The sequence below is a fragment of the Hyaena hyaena genome, unplaced genomic scaffold, assembly GCF_003009895.1.
Source record: "Hyaena hyaena isolate Hyena2069 unplaced genomic scaffold, ASM300989v1 scaffold_1193, whole genome shotgun sequence".
In the NCBI taxonomy this organism is placed as follows: Eukaryota; Metazoa; Chordata; class Mammalia; order Carnivora; family Hyaenidae; genus Hyaena; species Hyaena hyaena.
In genome coordinates this window covers 224,258-239,204 of record NW_024081829.1, presented here as the reverse complement: position 1 = coordinate 239,204, position 14,947 = coordinate 224,258, and the positions used below count along the sequence as shown (strand labels likewise).

The following is a 14,947-nucleotide window of genomic DNA, read 5'->3' as shown; positions in this document are numbered from 1 at the left end:
TGACGAAATGTTCAGAAAAACCCTAAGAGAGAATCGGAATGCTGGGAGAATAAAGGCTTTGGGGGTGAACCCTACCAGAGGGGCTTTGCTTCTTTCTTAGACTGACATGACATTTATGATTTCTCTCTTTTTAAAAATTTTTTAATATTTATTTATTTCAGAGAGAGAGATAGAACACAAGTGGGACAGGGGCAGAGACAGAGGGAGACACAGAATCCAAAGCAGGCATCAGCTCTGAGCTATCAGCACAGAGCCCAATGCGGGGCTCAAATTCACGAACCATGAGATCATGACCTGAGCCGAAGTCGGGTGTTTAACCAACTGAGCCACCCAGGTGCCCCTATGACTTCTCTTGAAAGAGGTACTGAAATTTCAAAAGACCAACTAACCGGAAACCTCTTCTTACCCTATGTAGGTTGAACAATGACAGCAGATGTAGCGATTGGGACACCTTCCTTTTCTGGAAGATGGGGTGAACATCTGAGACCTAAACATAACCACAGCCCAAGCTAAAGAAACTCCAAATTCTATTAGTTATGAACAAATGAATAAATGAGTCAATAAGGTACACTTCATTGGCTTATTCATTCAGTTATTTACTAATTCAAAAAATAATTTTGATTATCTAGTGGGTCCCAGATCTTGAAGTGGATGCCAGGCAGTTTCAAAACATTTGACGATTTCTCATTGAAACAATCAGCAGGAATTTACCAACACCTAAGACAAGCCTCAAGCGGTAACATGATCCCTTGAAATCTGGGAGGTTGAGGTAAGCAGGCAAATGGGGTGAATACTCTTCTGTTGCAGATCCTCTTAGAAAATTCCAATCATTGGGTGCTCTGCTGAATATAACACTTTTGTACAGTACCCACTGAGAATCACTCTTTTTTCTAAGGAGTCTCTCATGGGTACATTTTTCTGAGTAAACAAGAAGGGGCTGGAGAGGATAATGCAGAAGAGAAGAGCCTCACTACTTCTGTTTATTGGAACTTCATCTATTTCATTACACCATGCATTTACCTGTATCTCAGATATATCTCCAGAAGTTCACTAGCTAGAAAGTCCACCTTTACCTGTTCTGTAGCCAGTGTTGTTAAGATATACAGCAAAGGTCCGAGGTTCATGCATTGCCTGCCAGGAAGGTGAAGAGCAGTTCTCATTGTTGGTGTAGACATTGTGGTTGTGCACATACTTGCCGGTGAGCATGGAGGACCGGGAGGGGCAGCACATGGGGGTGGTCACAAAAGCGTTGGTGAAGGTGGCGCCCCCATGTTCCATAATCCTTCTCGTTTTGTTCATGACTTGCAGGGACCCTGGAAGGCACAATTTCAGCACTGGTTAGCAGACTGCACCACACGAACACCCATTTACGTCATGTCACTTAGTGACCCTGTTTTCCCTGATTTATTAATTTCCCTCCATTGACTTGAAGGAGTCTATAATTTGACAGCTCCCGTTTCTGGAACAAAATTAAACATTTGGGATCCTATCATCTCAAGCATTTTGCAGAATAATAAACATGATTCAGCTTCTCCTCTCCTTACTCACAAAGAAAAAAATGCAGGCTAATCTTATCATTAAAGCTAGAATTTTAGATATGGAGCAAATTCAAAGGCCAGCAGCCGTTTGAAGATTACCAGAGAACAATAGCCTGTTACACAGAAGATCAAAACCCCAGCCCACCACATATGCACCATGCTTGTGACGCTGCAGAGCTTACTAGATAGATAGAGTGTTTCAATCATCTGAAATTAAAGAGGAAAATCATTTTTTTCCTATTAGGTAAAAGTCCCTCCAAAATGCCTGTGTTTAATTAAAAACAAGATCTTCATTGTAACTTGGTGTTCTCTAGTGAAGTCGCCAAATACCTGCCGGTTTTTCTATCAGGATAGCACTGCCAGTTTACATCTTAACCTGTTTATGTGCAATATTAAAAGATAGATTGTTTCCTTATGAAAGAGCTGTGATTCTATTGCATTCAAAAGGATTTGCATGGAGTAAAATATTCCACTCTGACCGTAAAGGATGAAATTGTAACATAAGATTGCTGAGGAAGAAAAAAACTACTTCGATTACTCTACCCAGCCAAACACTGCTGCTGAAACACATCCAAATGCTGCAGAAAAAAAGCACAGGCTAGAATTCAATAGTCTTTTCAGGACTTGTCAAGAAATGCACTACAGAGCACTACAGCCAAGCCCACTGCATTTGAATCCTGGAGCCTCACATTTCCAACAGGTCCCACTTCTTCCAAAGAAAGGAAGAAAGTCTATGTAGTTTTCCAGCAAGGAAGGAAATCGTAATGCAAACCAGGCAAGCATTCAGAGCAGAAGAGAAGTGTGCAATGGTCCAAAAAGCCACAGTTAGCCTGATTTTTTCACATATTAGCTCTTTCTGTTCACATGAAACATACGAAAACAGGAGGAAGGTTTCTAATTGGGTCTCATTAGAGCTCCCTAAAATGGGCTTCAGTTAGGAGGATTCCTGACTGCTTTTTCTCCCCTGGTTGTCTTCAGGGGATCAAGCAACCTCTTTGTAATTGGTGAATAACATGTAGTGAGTGCCCACTTCACGCTGAACATTTTATCACCCTCGGTACTCTGGGCTGGTCATAAGTGTAGCGTTAACAAAAGAAATGGAAAATCCTCTGCTCCCTTGGTCTTCAGCAGTAAACTATCTAGATGAGAACCTATGTATAGAAATCACATTGAGGATATTTGCAAAGCAACATAAGAGTGTGGGTATAGCAATAGCAGTATAAATAAGGTTAGAAGGGACTGAGGGGGGTGTCTAATAAGAGTTCTGAAACAAGAAATGAGGACAAATGGAAGGAGAGCGGGAAGAAAAACGCAAAACAGGTGATGTGTTAGTGGGGAGGACAGTATGTGTGGGCCCTGGAGTTGGGGGAAGCAGCATACTGATTTCCTAGAATGAAGAAGAATATGGACTGTTCTCTTGATGAAATGTGGGAGGTGGAGTTAGTGAATGGTTTTGAGGTAGGGCAGAGATATTTAGATTTGAAAGAAGAGCCAAAATGAAGACAGAACAGGTTCTTTGTCAAAGGCATGAATGACATGATAAGGAAAGCCTTTCAAGGGTGTTATTGTGGCAACATGGTGACGGAGGTATGTGCACAGCAGAGGGACGGGGCTGCCCCATCGATGTCACAGCCAAGAGATTGCTGAAGCCAGCAGGCTATGAGATGATAAGAACCTGAATTGGATTGTGCCTCTAACATAGAGCATCTAAGAAGCAGTTCAGAGAGACATTGTAGTGCATCAGAAGGCAATGAGTTGAGTAATACTTAACACTTTCGGCACAGGAAGAAAACTGGAGAAGGGATCGTTTCGCTGTTCCTCAAGAAGTAACTAAAAAGAGGTGCCTGGGAGGGTCAGTTGGTTAAGGGTCTGACTCTTGATTTCAGCTCAGGGCATAATCTCACAGTCCATGAGCTTGAGCCCTGATAGTGCAGAGCCTGCTTGGGATTCTCTCTCTCCCTCTTTTCCTGCCACTCCCCCATGTGGTTGCGTGTTTTCTCTCTCTCTTTCTCCCTCCTTCTCTCAAAATAAACGTAACAAAAAAGAAGCAACTACGAAGATATATGCCCTGTAGAAGATCAAGGAAGTCCATTTTAGAAATGTGTTTTATGTTTTTTGATCATCTGGGGGAAACATCCTGGAGAGGGAGAGAAATAGACGATACAGACATGGGAGTGGGGAGAGAGTGAAAGGTAGATGTTCACGTGCATTCACTAACTCCTCTCTCCTCTTTACACCTCTGCAGGGCTTACTTAATGCAGCATCTTGAATTTGGGGAAAACTCAGCAAACACTACTGATGAATTTTCATTGCCAAATACTCTCTTTACTTCATAGAATGGGGTATCAGTTTCCTTTATGAGTCTTAGCTGAACTCACATTAACAACAACAACAAAAAACCACTGGAAACCATCCTCCAAGGTGCTGAACCACCTGCAATCTCCTGTTTGCAAACTCATTCAGACTGCAGATATAAGATGATAGCAGGAAATCCGACCTAAGTTCAAATAATAGAAAAAGTGGCGCTAAAACTTAATCCAATTCATAATTTGGATTTGCACCCGCCAGGGTTCCTTTGCCATTCTAAATGTCACTCTTTTAATTAACTAAGCTGATATGTTGAGGTTCTAAACAATCTGTCCAGTTTCCAACCAGGTCCCACATCAAAAGGACTGAAGAGGACCTTTGGTCCCCGCGATCACCATGACCACTGCAGCCCCACCGTTAGGATTCCTGAAAGTGGGTATCTGGCCTGAAGTTTCTCTGCAAAGAGAAGATTCTGAGATAGTGTTTCTCCAACTTTAAAAATCACCTGGAGAGCACATCACATCAGAATTCTGGGTCCACCCTGAGGTGCTTTTGAAGACGACTTGGGGAAGCAGCAGAGAACTTGCACTTCTAACAAGCTCCCTAGTGAGGCTGCTTCACTTCACTCGCACTTGGACCACACTTGCACTCGGGGAAGTATTCTAGGTTGGACACAGAATCTGGGGATCCTGGGGCTGGGAAAGACTTTTGTGGGTGCCTCTAAGTGGCTCAGCCCACTCCCAAGGCTGTAAGATACTACAGACAGTAATAGGAAATATCGATGTCGTGCTCAACTCTCAGCCAGGTTCTCTTCAGAGTGCTTCACACACATCAGCTCATTAATCCTGACGATAACCCTTCATAGCAGGTGCTACTACTTATTACCCCATACAAAAATCACAGATGATTAGACGGAGGGGCAGAAGGGTTAAATTCTGAAGGCCGCACAAACCTTAGGTAGCAGAGCCCCTACACAAATGCAGGCAATCAGCTCCAGAGTCTGTGCTTCAGAGCACCTAGATCGAAGCTTAGTACTGGCTGTGACACTGACATTTTCAAGACTGAGAAACAGAAAAGGCATCTGCTCCCAATCGAGATATGTCTCACTTTCCGCAGTCTTGTATTTTGCTTCATGTAGCCTCTCAGAGGAGACACCGACTGACACTCATGCCTCCCACCTGCCCCCTCCCTGAGGGCTGAAGGGGTCTCAGTAGCTCAGACCTGGAGGGGTGAGCGGGCTGTAGATGGGTCTGTCTTCCTAGCTGACAGCCACACCAGTGTTATATGCTGCCTCTCGTCTCCGGGGGTTCTCTGCAGATGACGGAACACAGGAATCCCACCTCTTCACTCTCAGTTAGTAGGTACCAGTAAGGAAAGCACAAAGCACCTTCTTTCTCACAGCTGCATGTTGATTAATGTCAGTCAGTAACCCCGCCTTGCAATGCATCCATCACCATGGATTACGTTACTGATTTTTCACTGGGAAACTCTCTGTCCCCGAAGCTATTCTATAATAAAACTCATAATTAGGCACTTACAGCTGTTGAGATTAATGAATGGGATAATGTCCCATCTTATTGTTGGAAGGGCTCGGTTTTTTTATCTTATAAATTTTTATTTATTTATTTTTGAGGGGGGGTGAGGAGCAGAGAGAGGGGGACAGAGGATCTGAAGAGGGCTCTGCCCAGACAGCACAGACCCCCATGTGGGACTCGAACCCATAAACCGCAAGAACATGACCTAGGCCTAAGGCAGGCACTTAACCAACAGAGCCACCCAGGTGCTCCAGAAGGGCTCAGTTTTGTTTTTAAGCTGCAGCTCCTCACCTCTCTGAGATTCAGGCCTTTGGTGCCTAAAATGCAAATTGTGCTGATTCTCAGTTATTAGAACAATTATTTCATAGGCTATAAGATGCTTGTGGCTGAAGACTCATAAGATTCACAAGGCAGGGCTTAAGAGGCTACGAATGAGAAGAGAAAGAGCCCTGGACTTGAACTTGTGGGAAAACATCTGGATTTTGCCATAGGTCAGCTTGAGCAAGTCATTTACTCTCTTTTGGTCTGAATGTCTCATCTGTAAAGTGGGGCTAAGAACAGTTCCCCAACTAGATCACAGGGCTGTTGAAGAGCAGATTGCATGATGCTGTTAGAGTGCCTCTTGCAAGGAGTGTTGTCAGATGGGCTGGGATTTCACTGTGGGCTCACCTCAACCCACCACGTTAATTTTCTCCTTTTTCATGCCCTTTTCTGTAATTTACATCTGAGCTCCAAAAGTGGGGATAAAAGTAGACAGGTTGCCATAGACTGAATATTTGTGTCCCCCACAAAATGTGTGTGTTGAACCCAACATCCAAGGTGATGGCATTAGGAGGCGGAGTCTTTGGGAGGGGATTAGATCATGAAGGTGGGGCCCTCATGAATGGGATTAGCATATAAGAGACTCCACAGGGCTCCCTTGTCCTTTCTGCCATGTGAAGACACATTATAAGACAGTCATCTGTGAGCCAGGAAGCAGGTTTGCACTAGACATTGAATCTGCTGGCGCCTTGACCTTGGACTTCCCAGCTTCCAGAACTGTGAGAAATAAATGTCTGGTGTTTATAAACCACTAAGCCATCCAGTCTATGGTGTTTTGTTATAGACTGTTCAGGACTAAGGCAGAAGTCAACTATCATTTCTCTGTTTTAAGACTTAAAATGTTAATGATGGCTGATAGTTAAAAATATCAGTTCCCTACCACTCCACATATAGTTTTCTCCTACTTCCCCTTATGCAAGAAGCTTGACTTCATTTTCATTTAAAATTGTCTATGGGGGTGCCTCAGTGGCTTGATTGGTTAAGCATCTGACTCTTGATTTTGGCTCAGGTTATGATCTCACAGCTTGTGAGATTGAGCCCCAAGTTGGGCTCTGTGCTGACAGCATGGAGCCTAGTTGGGATTCTTTCTCTCCTTCTCTCTGCCCCTCCTCAGTTGTGTGCTCTCTCTCTCAAAAATAACAAATAAAATAAACATTAAAAAAGTAAAAATAGGGGTGTCTGTGTGGCTCAGTCAATTAAGCATCTGACTTTAGCTCTGGTCATGACCTCTTGGTTTGTGAATTCAAGCCCCAACTCAGGCTCTGTGCTGACAGCTCAGATCCTGGACCTTGCCTCAGATTCTGTCTCCCTCTCTGTCCCTTGCTTGCACTATGTCTCTCTCTCTTACTCAAGAATAAATCAACATTTAAAAATAAATAAATAAATAAATAAATAAATAAATAAATAAATAAATAAATAAAATTGTCCTTGGAGGTGGAAGCCTGACAAAGATGCTATGAAGTGACTGCAATTGGGTCCAGTAGCTGGTGTGAGGGCACTGCTGACCAAGCTGGCTTGAAGACAAGGAAGGTCCAGGCCACAGCTGAGTCCTAGGTGGAGACGGAATGTCTGCCATTGCTCCCACAGGGGTGAGGATGCTATAACAGCATTGGGCTACAGATTAAGCTACTGTTGGGTGAGCAGTGACTGGGAGGGGACAAGGGGCACTCTTTACGAATCCTCCAAGATCCACCACATTCCCAATTTTAGTGGAATTTTTTAAAAAATCAAGGGTCCAGGAACAGTACTTTGGGTAGAATATGGAATAGGTTACTGGGACAGGATGGAAGCGTAGCCGGGAATTTAGATCATTCTATACACTCCAACTCTTTTATTCTCAAATCATCTGTGTGAAAAAAGGTCAGCAGGGAGAAAATCTCTGACTTCTCTGAATGACTTTTCAAAATTACACAGAGAGCTTGAAGTACTTCATTTGCATGTCAAATTTTACAACAAAGCCTTACCTTTCTTGATTCAAATATCTTAGCACTTGATTATTCAATGTTTTGTCATCTCAAACATTAAAGTTTTCATCAAGCCTCTTTATCATGTCCAGAAAAACTCACAAAACCAGAAATTCCATAGTAAATATTGTTATCATGATCCCTTAAGGAAACTCCAGGCGGTGGGATTCAGATACACCTGTCTTCCTAGAAAGACACACTTCCCTGTGGACTGTAATGGCTCATGGTCTGATAAGCAATAACAACAAGAAATCACAACCCATATAATTGTGCAGGGATGTTCCTAGATGGCGTCATTTTATGATGAGCAATGGTTAATACTTTAAATATATAAATGGTCTGTACTAAATACATATATACTCTGTTGTTATTTTCTCATGCCAACAGCTATTTTTATAGTAAAGCATGAAACACTAAGCAGTGATATTTTCAGTATTAAAATGGCTATGTTGATCTCTTGAATATTTTACTTCTGAAAGCATAAGAAAAAAGTAACACAATACAAGACTCTACCGTTTTCTACAAAAACGGAGGGACTGGAGGAAAAAAACCCAGATGTTTCAGCTAAAACCAAAGGGGAAAAAAACAAGATTGTGGAAGAAGGGACCAAGAAGCAGATAATAAATCTGTCTGGAACGTCTTCAGGTCACTAAAACTCATTATTTTTTTTTACCTCAAAAGAGCAAAAGGCCATTAAAAGCAGAGACTAGTTTCTTAGGGAAATGGACTTAGAATGTCTACAGGGCTGAATGGAGAGGTAGGCAAGAAGGCACGCAGGTATAAGAAAAATCACGGAGCTTTCATCTTTTCTGTTTTGCACATTTGATAGAGACGTGAGTGTGCAGAGCTTTCCCTGGCCATAAGAGAAATAGCAGTGTGGCCATGATGGAAAATGTCAGCTACTCCTTGGCCTTAAATGTTGGGGAGCAATGGACAGTGCTGGGGGCTGTGATGACCTGAGGACATGCTCCACATAGTGGGGCAGCTTTGACTTGAAGCATCTACCTGATGGCTGTCTCATGGGAATGTAAGTTCTTAATTATTCTGGATTTTCAAGAAAAGTCAGAATCTGGATTTTTTTTTAACATGGAATCATCTGATTTGCCTTAATTTTAAAAATGAACACAGTCAGGCAAAGCACACCTGTGGGGTAGCTCTGGATGATAGATCCCATTTGTGACCTCTAATTTAAAGAAGCAAAATATTAGGTGCCTGGATGGCTCAGTCAGTTAAGCATCTGACTTTGGCTCAGGTCATGATCTTGCAGTTCATGAGTTCAAGCCCTGCATTGGGCTCTGCACTGGTGGTTGGAATCTTCTTGGGATTCTCTCTCTCCCTCTCTCTCTCTCTGACCCTCCTCCACTTGCAGGTATGCATGTGCGCTTTCTCCCTCTCTCTCTCAAAATAAACTTAAAAACATTTAAAAAAAGAAACAAAGCATTTCTGTGTATTATGGTTTTGTAATTCCACAGATGATCTAAAAGAAGCACAGAGTCAGCACTAATGAGATGTTAGCCTCAGCCTGATTTCCTAAGAATTTAACAAATGTCATATTGAGTCAGATCACCTCAACATTTTGTTCCTCAGAGTGGCACCAAGGGACCCTTTTGGAAAGATGTAGAGCTTAATTTCTTTGATTCTCAGAAAGTTAGGGGAGTTCCACAGGCATTTTTGACTTTGTCCTTTTTGATTTATAAAATACCTTAAGCGCAGGAAAATACTAGAAATAACGTGTCTCTTAGCTTTAGTATTTTTAGATGTTAAGCTTTTCAATTTAAGCTTTTAAAAAGGTTTAATATTTGATGATAGTTGCTTCAGATGTATTTTTCAAATTTTAGAGCAAAATGTGGATATTATTGGTATTATTGATATTACTGCTCCTTCTCCATCAAACTTCACGTTGATTGTGTCCATGTGTGTTTTTCTAGTTTAAAAAAAGGTCTAAATCTTTCACCCATTAACACAGTCCAAAAATCTAAACGGTGTATAGGTATAGATACAACCTAAGCTACTTCTTAAGTTGGGTAAAAACTAAATCCATGAACAAGGGGACTATTGGTTCAGTCATTTCATCTTTTCCCAGATTAACTATTCTCCTGGGATAATGATCTTTGTCCTATCCACCCAATTTGGGTGGGATGAAAACAAGCACAATAATGAGAATGAATGTTCTTTGGGAAAAGATAACATGCAAGGTTCTAACACTTTTATTAATAAATTCCTTATGTGCCTTACTCCCTTCACAAAGTACTAGTTTATTTTATTTGTCTTCAGATGAAGTTGAGGGAGTGGCCCCCATCCCTACTGAATAAGAGCTTTCCTTCTGTGCTTGATTTCATAAACTCTGATTACAACTCTCCTCAGACTTTGTCTTTCCAGACAAAGAAGTAGAATAGCTTTATTCTCTCCCCTAAAGAAAAGTATTCTATTACAATATGTGTAATTGTTCTTCTAAGCCTCTTCTAAGTCTGTTTCTGGAGGCACAGTAGCCAAAACTGCCTGAAGTATTACAGGTGCAAATAGTTTTGCTATTCTATTCTATTTAATTTGGCAAGCATAGTTACATGTGAGTAAAAAAACAAAACCAAATCCAACTGTATCAAAACCACAATGAGATACCACCCATACATCCATTAGGATGAACATTACTAAACAAAACAAAACAAAACAACACCAGAAAATAACAAATGTTGTCAAGAATGTGGAGATGTGGGAGCCCTTGTACACTGTTGGCAGGAATGTAAAATGGTGCAATTATTATAGAAAACATTACGGCAGTTTTTTAAAAAATTCAAAATAGAATTAACAACTGAACTAGCAACTCCATTTCTGGCTATTTATCCTAAAGTACTCAAAGCAGGGTCTTAAAGAGGTATGTGTACACCTATGTTCATAGAAGCATTATTTACAATAGTCAAAAGTGGAAGCAACCCAAATTTCTATCAACAGATGAATAGGTACACAAAATGTGGTGTATACATACAATGGAATATTATTCAGCCTTTAAAAGGAAGGAAATTCTGATACACAGATGTGCATCAAGGAAGGGTATTAGACTAGGTGAAACAAATCAGTCACAAAAAGACAAATATTTTGCCTTTGTCATAAGTGGTATAATTCTACTTATATAAAGTTCCTAGAATAGCCCAATTTGTAGAGACAGTGGAATGGTGGTGGCCAGGGGCTGGGGATAGGGGGAATCATTGTTTAATGAGTACAGAGTTTGAATTTTGTAAGTTGAAGAGTTCTGGAGAATGGTTGCCTAACACTGTGAATGTACTTCACACTACTGACCTGCACACTTAAAAATGATTAATATGGTAAAAATAAACAGATAAAAAAACAACAACTAAAGTCTAAGGCAGTTAGGCTCCAGAGGACTATGAGAACATTACAAAATCCTGCTCAAAAGTCTCCATCAGGTAGTGTCTACCACCAAGGAGGAGGTCTCTCCTTCCTTCCTTCCTTCCTTCCTTCCTTTTTTCCTTCCTCCCTCCCTTTCTTCCTTCCTTCCTTCCTCCCTCCCACCCTCTCTCCCTCCCTCCCTCCCTCCTTTCCTTCCTTCCTTCTTGCCTGCCTCCCAGCCCTCATTTTTTTCTTTCTTTTTCTTTTTTAAAAATGTTTTATTTATTTTTGAGAGAGAGAGAGCATGAGAAGGGGTCTGGCAGGAAGCGAGGGAGAGAGAAGGTCTAAAGTGGGCTCTGCACTGACAGCAGAGAGCCCAAAACAGGTTGGGAACTCATGGACTGTGAGATCATGACCTGAGCACAAGTCAGACATTCAACTGACTGAGCCATCATGGCACCCTTCTTTTTTTAATGTTTATTAATTTTTGAGAGAGTAAGAGAGACAGAGTGTGAGCAGCGGAAGGGCAGAGAGAGAGGAAGACAAAGAATCCAAAGAAGGCTCAAGACTCTGAGCTGTCAGCACAGAGCGCAGTGGGGGGCCTGAACTCACAAACCACGAGATCATGACCTGAGCTGAAGTCAGATGCTCGACCAACTGAGCCACCCAGGCACCCCAAAAGGAGGTCTTTTTAAAAGTCTTTACCCCACAGTTCACTGTGTTTCATCATCATGTTCCACCAATGAGGCAATAGACCCATCTTATGCTTCTGTTACCTTTCTTTCAGAACCTAGAATAGTTCTATGCATTTACAGGTTGCTTTTAGAGAGGGCTCAAAACATTTGTTGAAGGACTGCTGGGAGGCACCACGGTTAGGTGCAGAGCTGTGGAGACCTAGACCTAACACAGGTCCTGGTTACTAGTTCATCACACCCCACATGACTTCTCTCAGCTTCATGTTACTTATGCATTAATTAAAGACAGAGTAACTACTTCATAGAATTATTGTGAAAATTGAACAAATGAATGCTTGGCATTACACCTGGCTGGAAAATCAAGGAAGGAGGTAGAGAAAAATAAGTAAGAAACAACGGGGTTGATTGAACCTAGTCTCGGAGTTGTATTCATTATATCTCATGTTTCCAACAGAAGCCAGTACTTAGTAATTGCTCAATAAATATTTGCTCAATGAATTAACTGACTATAGAGTGAAACTAAAGGGTGAAATTTTGAAGTCTGTTAAAAATAAGTATGTCAAATAATTCCTTAATTTATTTTAAAGACAAGGACCAGGGAACCTGGGTCAGTTAAGCGAACGACTCTTGATTTCAGCTCAGGTCTTGATCTCAGGGTTGTGAGTTCAAGCCCTGCCTACTTAAAAAAAAAATATATATATATATATATATATATATATATATATATATAGACAAGGACTATATATTGAAGAGGTAGATTATGACAGAAACCTGTATTCACTTTTGGAAATTGTGTTAGTTTTTTCAGGCCCTGTAGGTCCATTTTGAATTTATTTAGCACCTGCTATATTCCCAGCATGGTCCCAGTATCTGAAATACAATGTAAAAAAAACACTACCTTCCTTTTTTATTGCTCTCAGGCCAGTAGAAGAAACAGGTATGGAAGCACATGATGGATTAGGGGCCATGCTGGAGGCATGTCCAAGATGATACAAAGGAAAGTTCCATCTACCCCGCTGGAGGGGAGAATGGTTTTGGTGAAGAAAGATCCTGAGGGCAAGGCATCTGAAACTGGGTCATGAAGAGTAGGTAGAGCTTCTTTCGGTAGAGAGAGGGAGAAAAGACAGAGGAGAAGAGAGGTGCAAAGGCATGAAATATAGGTGAGGGAGATGAAACCATCAGACACCTTCAGGGAAGTGTGAGTTATTTCCCTGAAGCACAGAGCAAAAGTAAGGGAAAGGGGAATAGCCTTATAGAAATACGTAGTGGCCAGATGGCCCAGCACCAGATGGCCCTTAACTCTCTTGCCAAAAGGAAACCATGGAGGATTTTAAGCAGAAGATACCTTATTGGATACTTGTATGGTAACTCTAGCCATGGAGTGAAGAATAGGCAAGAGGCATCGAGACTATGGGGGATAGGTGGGTCAGGTGATCACTTAGGGAAGAACTCTAAGACAAGAGAATGATCTGGAGATCTTGGCTGTAATGAAAGGGATAATTACAAAAGTTGATAAAGAAGGTGAATTCAAACACATTTGCCTCAATTTACTTGCTCTATAGATGAATGTAAACTTAAACCACCAGCCACATACATACTAAAGTCTTACCTTCAAGACTTCATTTGGGCGTGTTGCCTGAAAATCAATACTCTTATTTAAAAAGTGACGTGAGAGAGAGCAGACACTGCAAATCAACAAGCATTACCCGCTGCTGGCTTTTAGTATGTGTGCTTCCAGCTAAGGCCAAGGGATTAACTCTATTGGGATTCCATGACTCAGTTCAAACTGGAAATAAAAGTCCTGTTCCATGGAGACCAAGTTCCAGCATGGAGGGTTTTATCCTCAAGAACCCTAGCCAGCAGAGCTCTGTAAAGAAGCCCAGATTTCAGTGCCGGTCAGGTTGGGTGTGAATGGTAAGCCCAGCTGAGCGATTCCTGAGAGTGAGGAATTTGGCTTCAGGAATGAAAATGAGTGCTGGTGAAAACTTGTGAGGAAAAGGTTTTTATCTGTCCTAGGGTACCCTGGGAGGTCAGACCTTGGACATATGACCTTGGCCCTAGTTACAGACAAGACCATTGGGTTGGGCCATTAAAGAAAGTGAGAGGATAAGAAACTGAATCAGATGGTGCAGAAGTTAAGCTGGAACCACCAGAACTTGGCCAGCTTTCCAAGGGTTCTAGAATTAACACAGGACAGCTAATTTTTCAGAAAAGCAACATCTCTAAGGAGGCAGTAATGAAGAACCACCAGAAGATACATACAACACTGTTACTTTCAACTATCTAACAATTATCATAAGCTGTGATCAATCATTCACTTTAATAATAATAACTGTTGAAAGAGAGTAATAATATCTATGTTCATATACACTGCATGGAATTATAGCCATAACTGGGGTGCCTGGGTGGCTCAGTTGGTTGGGTGTCCAGCTTTGGCTCAGGTCATGATCTCGTGGTTCATGGGTTCAAACCCCATGTCAGGCTCTGTGCTGACAGCTGAGGGCCTGGAGCCTGCTTCTGATTCTGTGTCTCCCTCTCTCTCCACCCCTCCGTGACTCATGCTCTGTCTGTCTGTCTCTCGAAAATAAATAAACATAAAAAAAATAAAAAGAAGAATTACAGCCATAACCTCATACTCTTGGAAACAATTCTGCTCCAATATTTAACAAATTACTTGATCAAGAGCTTCCAAAGGTGCCCAATCAAATCCTGGACTTCTATAGTAGCTGTGCTTGCTCTTTTTCCTCCATCCTATTATTCGAGGAGCTGCCCCAGACTGTATCAAAACCTTAAGACCAGAAAAGTGATGTTGAAACAAAACCCAAATGCCTTATAATCAACACAGGTTCATTCTATAGACTTAGATTGTTGGTGAAGACACTCTAGTGAAGCGCCAAACCCCAAAATGTTCACTGCGTGTTTACTGAGCATGCGAAAGGTCAGCAAATCAGCTGAGCAAAAGAGACTAACGAGTGAAAAATCTGGTGTCTCACCCAGCTCCACATCTTGATCATCGGTGAGCACAAGAATAATGTTGGGTCGGATGTTTTTTCGCTCCTGCTGTATCCGTCCTCGGAATCTCTGGGATCTGACAGTCGAACAGAGGGTCCCCAGCAGTTCTGTGCCCAGGACCGCCAAAACCAGGGCACAGCAAGGATACTTCATTGTGTTTGGTCCAATGTCGCAAAACTGACAAAATGTCTCAGCCTCCTGGTTTCTGCAGGTCTGGGCAGTCAGAGAAA

The 14,947-nt window shown here is 41.8% G+C and overlaps 1 protein-coding gene across 5 annotated transcripts in view; it reads right to left on the bottom strand.

Moving 5' to 3' along the window:
- SULF1 (sulfatase 1) overlaps nt 1-14,947 on the bottom strand; it is a 177,454-nt gene that overhangs the window by 70,436 nt on the left and 92,071 nt on the right. For all 5 annotated transcript variants that reach the window (XM_039222837.1, XM_039222840.1, XM_039222842.1 and 2 more), the window contains 2 exons: nt 14,699-14,930; nt 1,074-1,313 (listed from right to left, as the gene is read on the bottom strand). In XM_039222837.1, coding sequence (XP_039078768.1) covers nt 1,074-1,313; nt 14,699-14,870 — 412 coding nt within the window. In that variant the 5' untranslated portion in view covers nt 14,871-14,930. The remainder of the gene's footprint in view (nt 1-1,073; nt 1,314-14,698; nt 14,931-14,947) is intronic.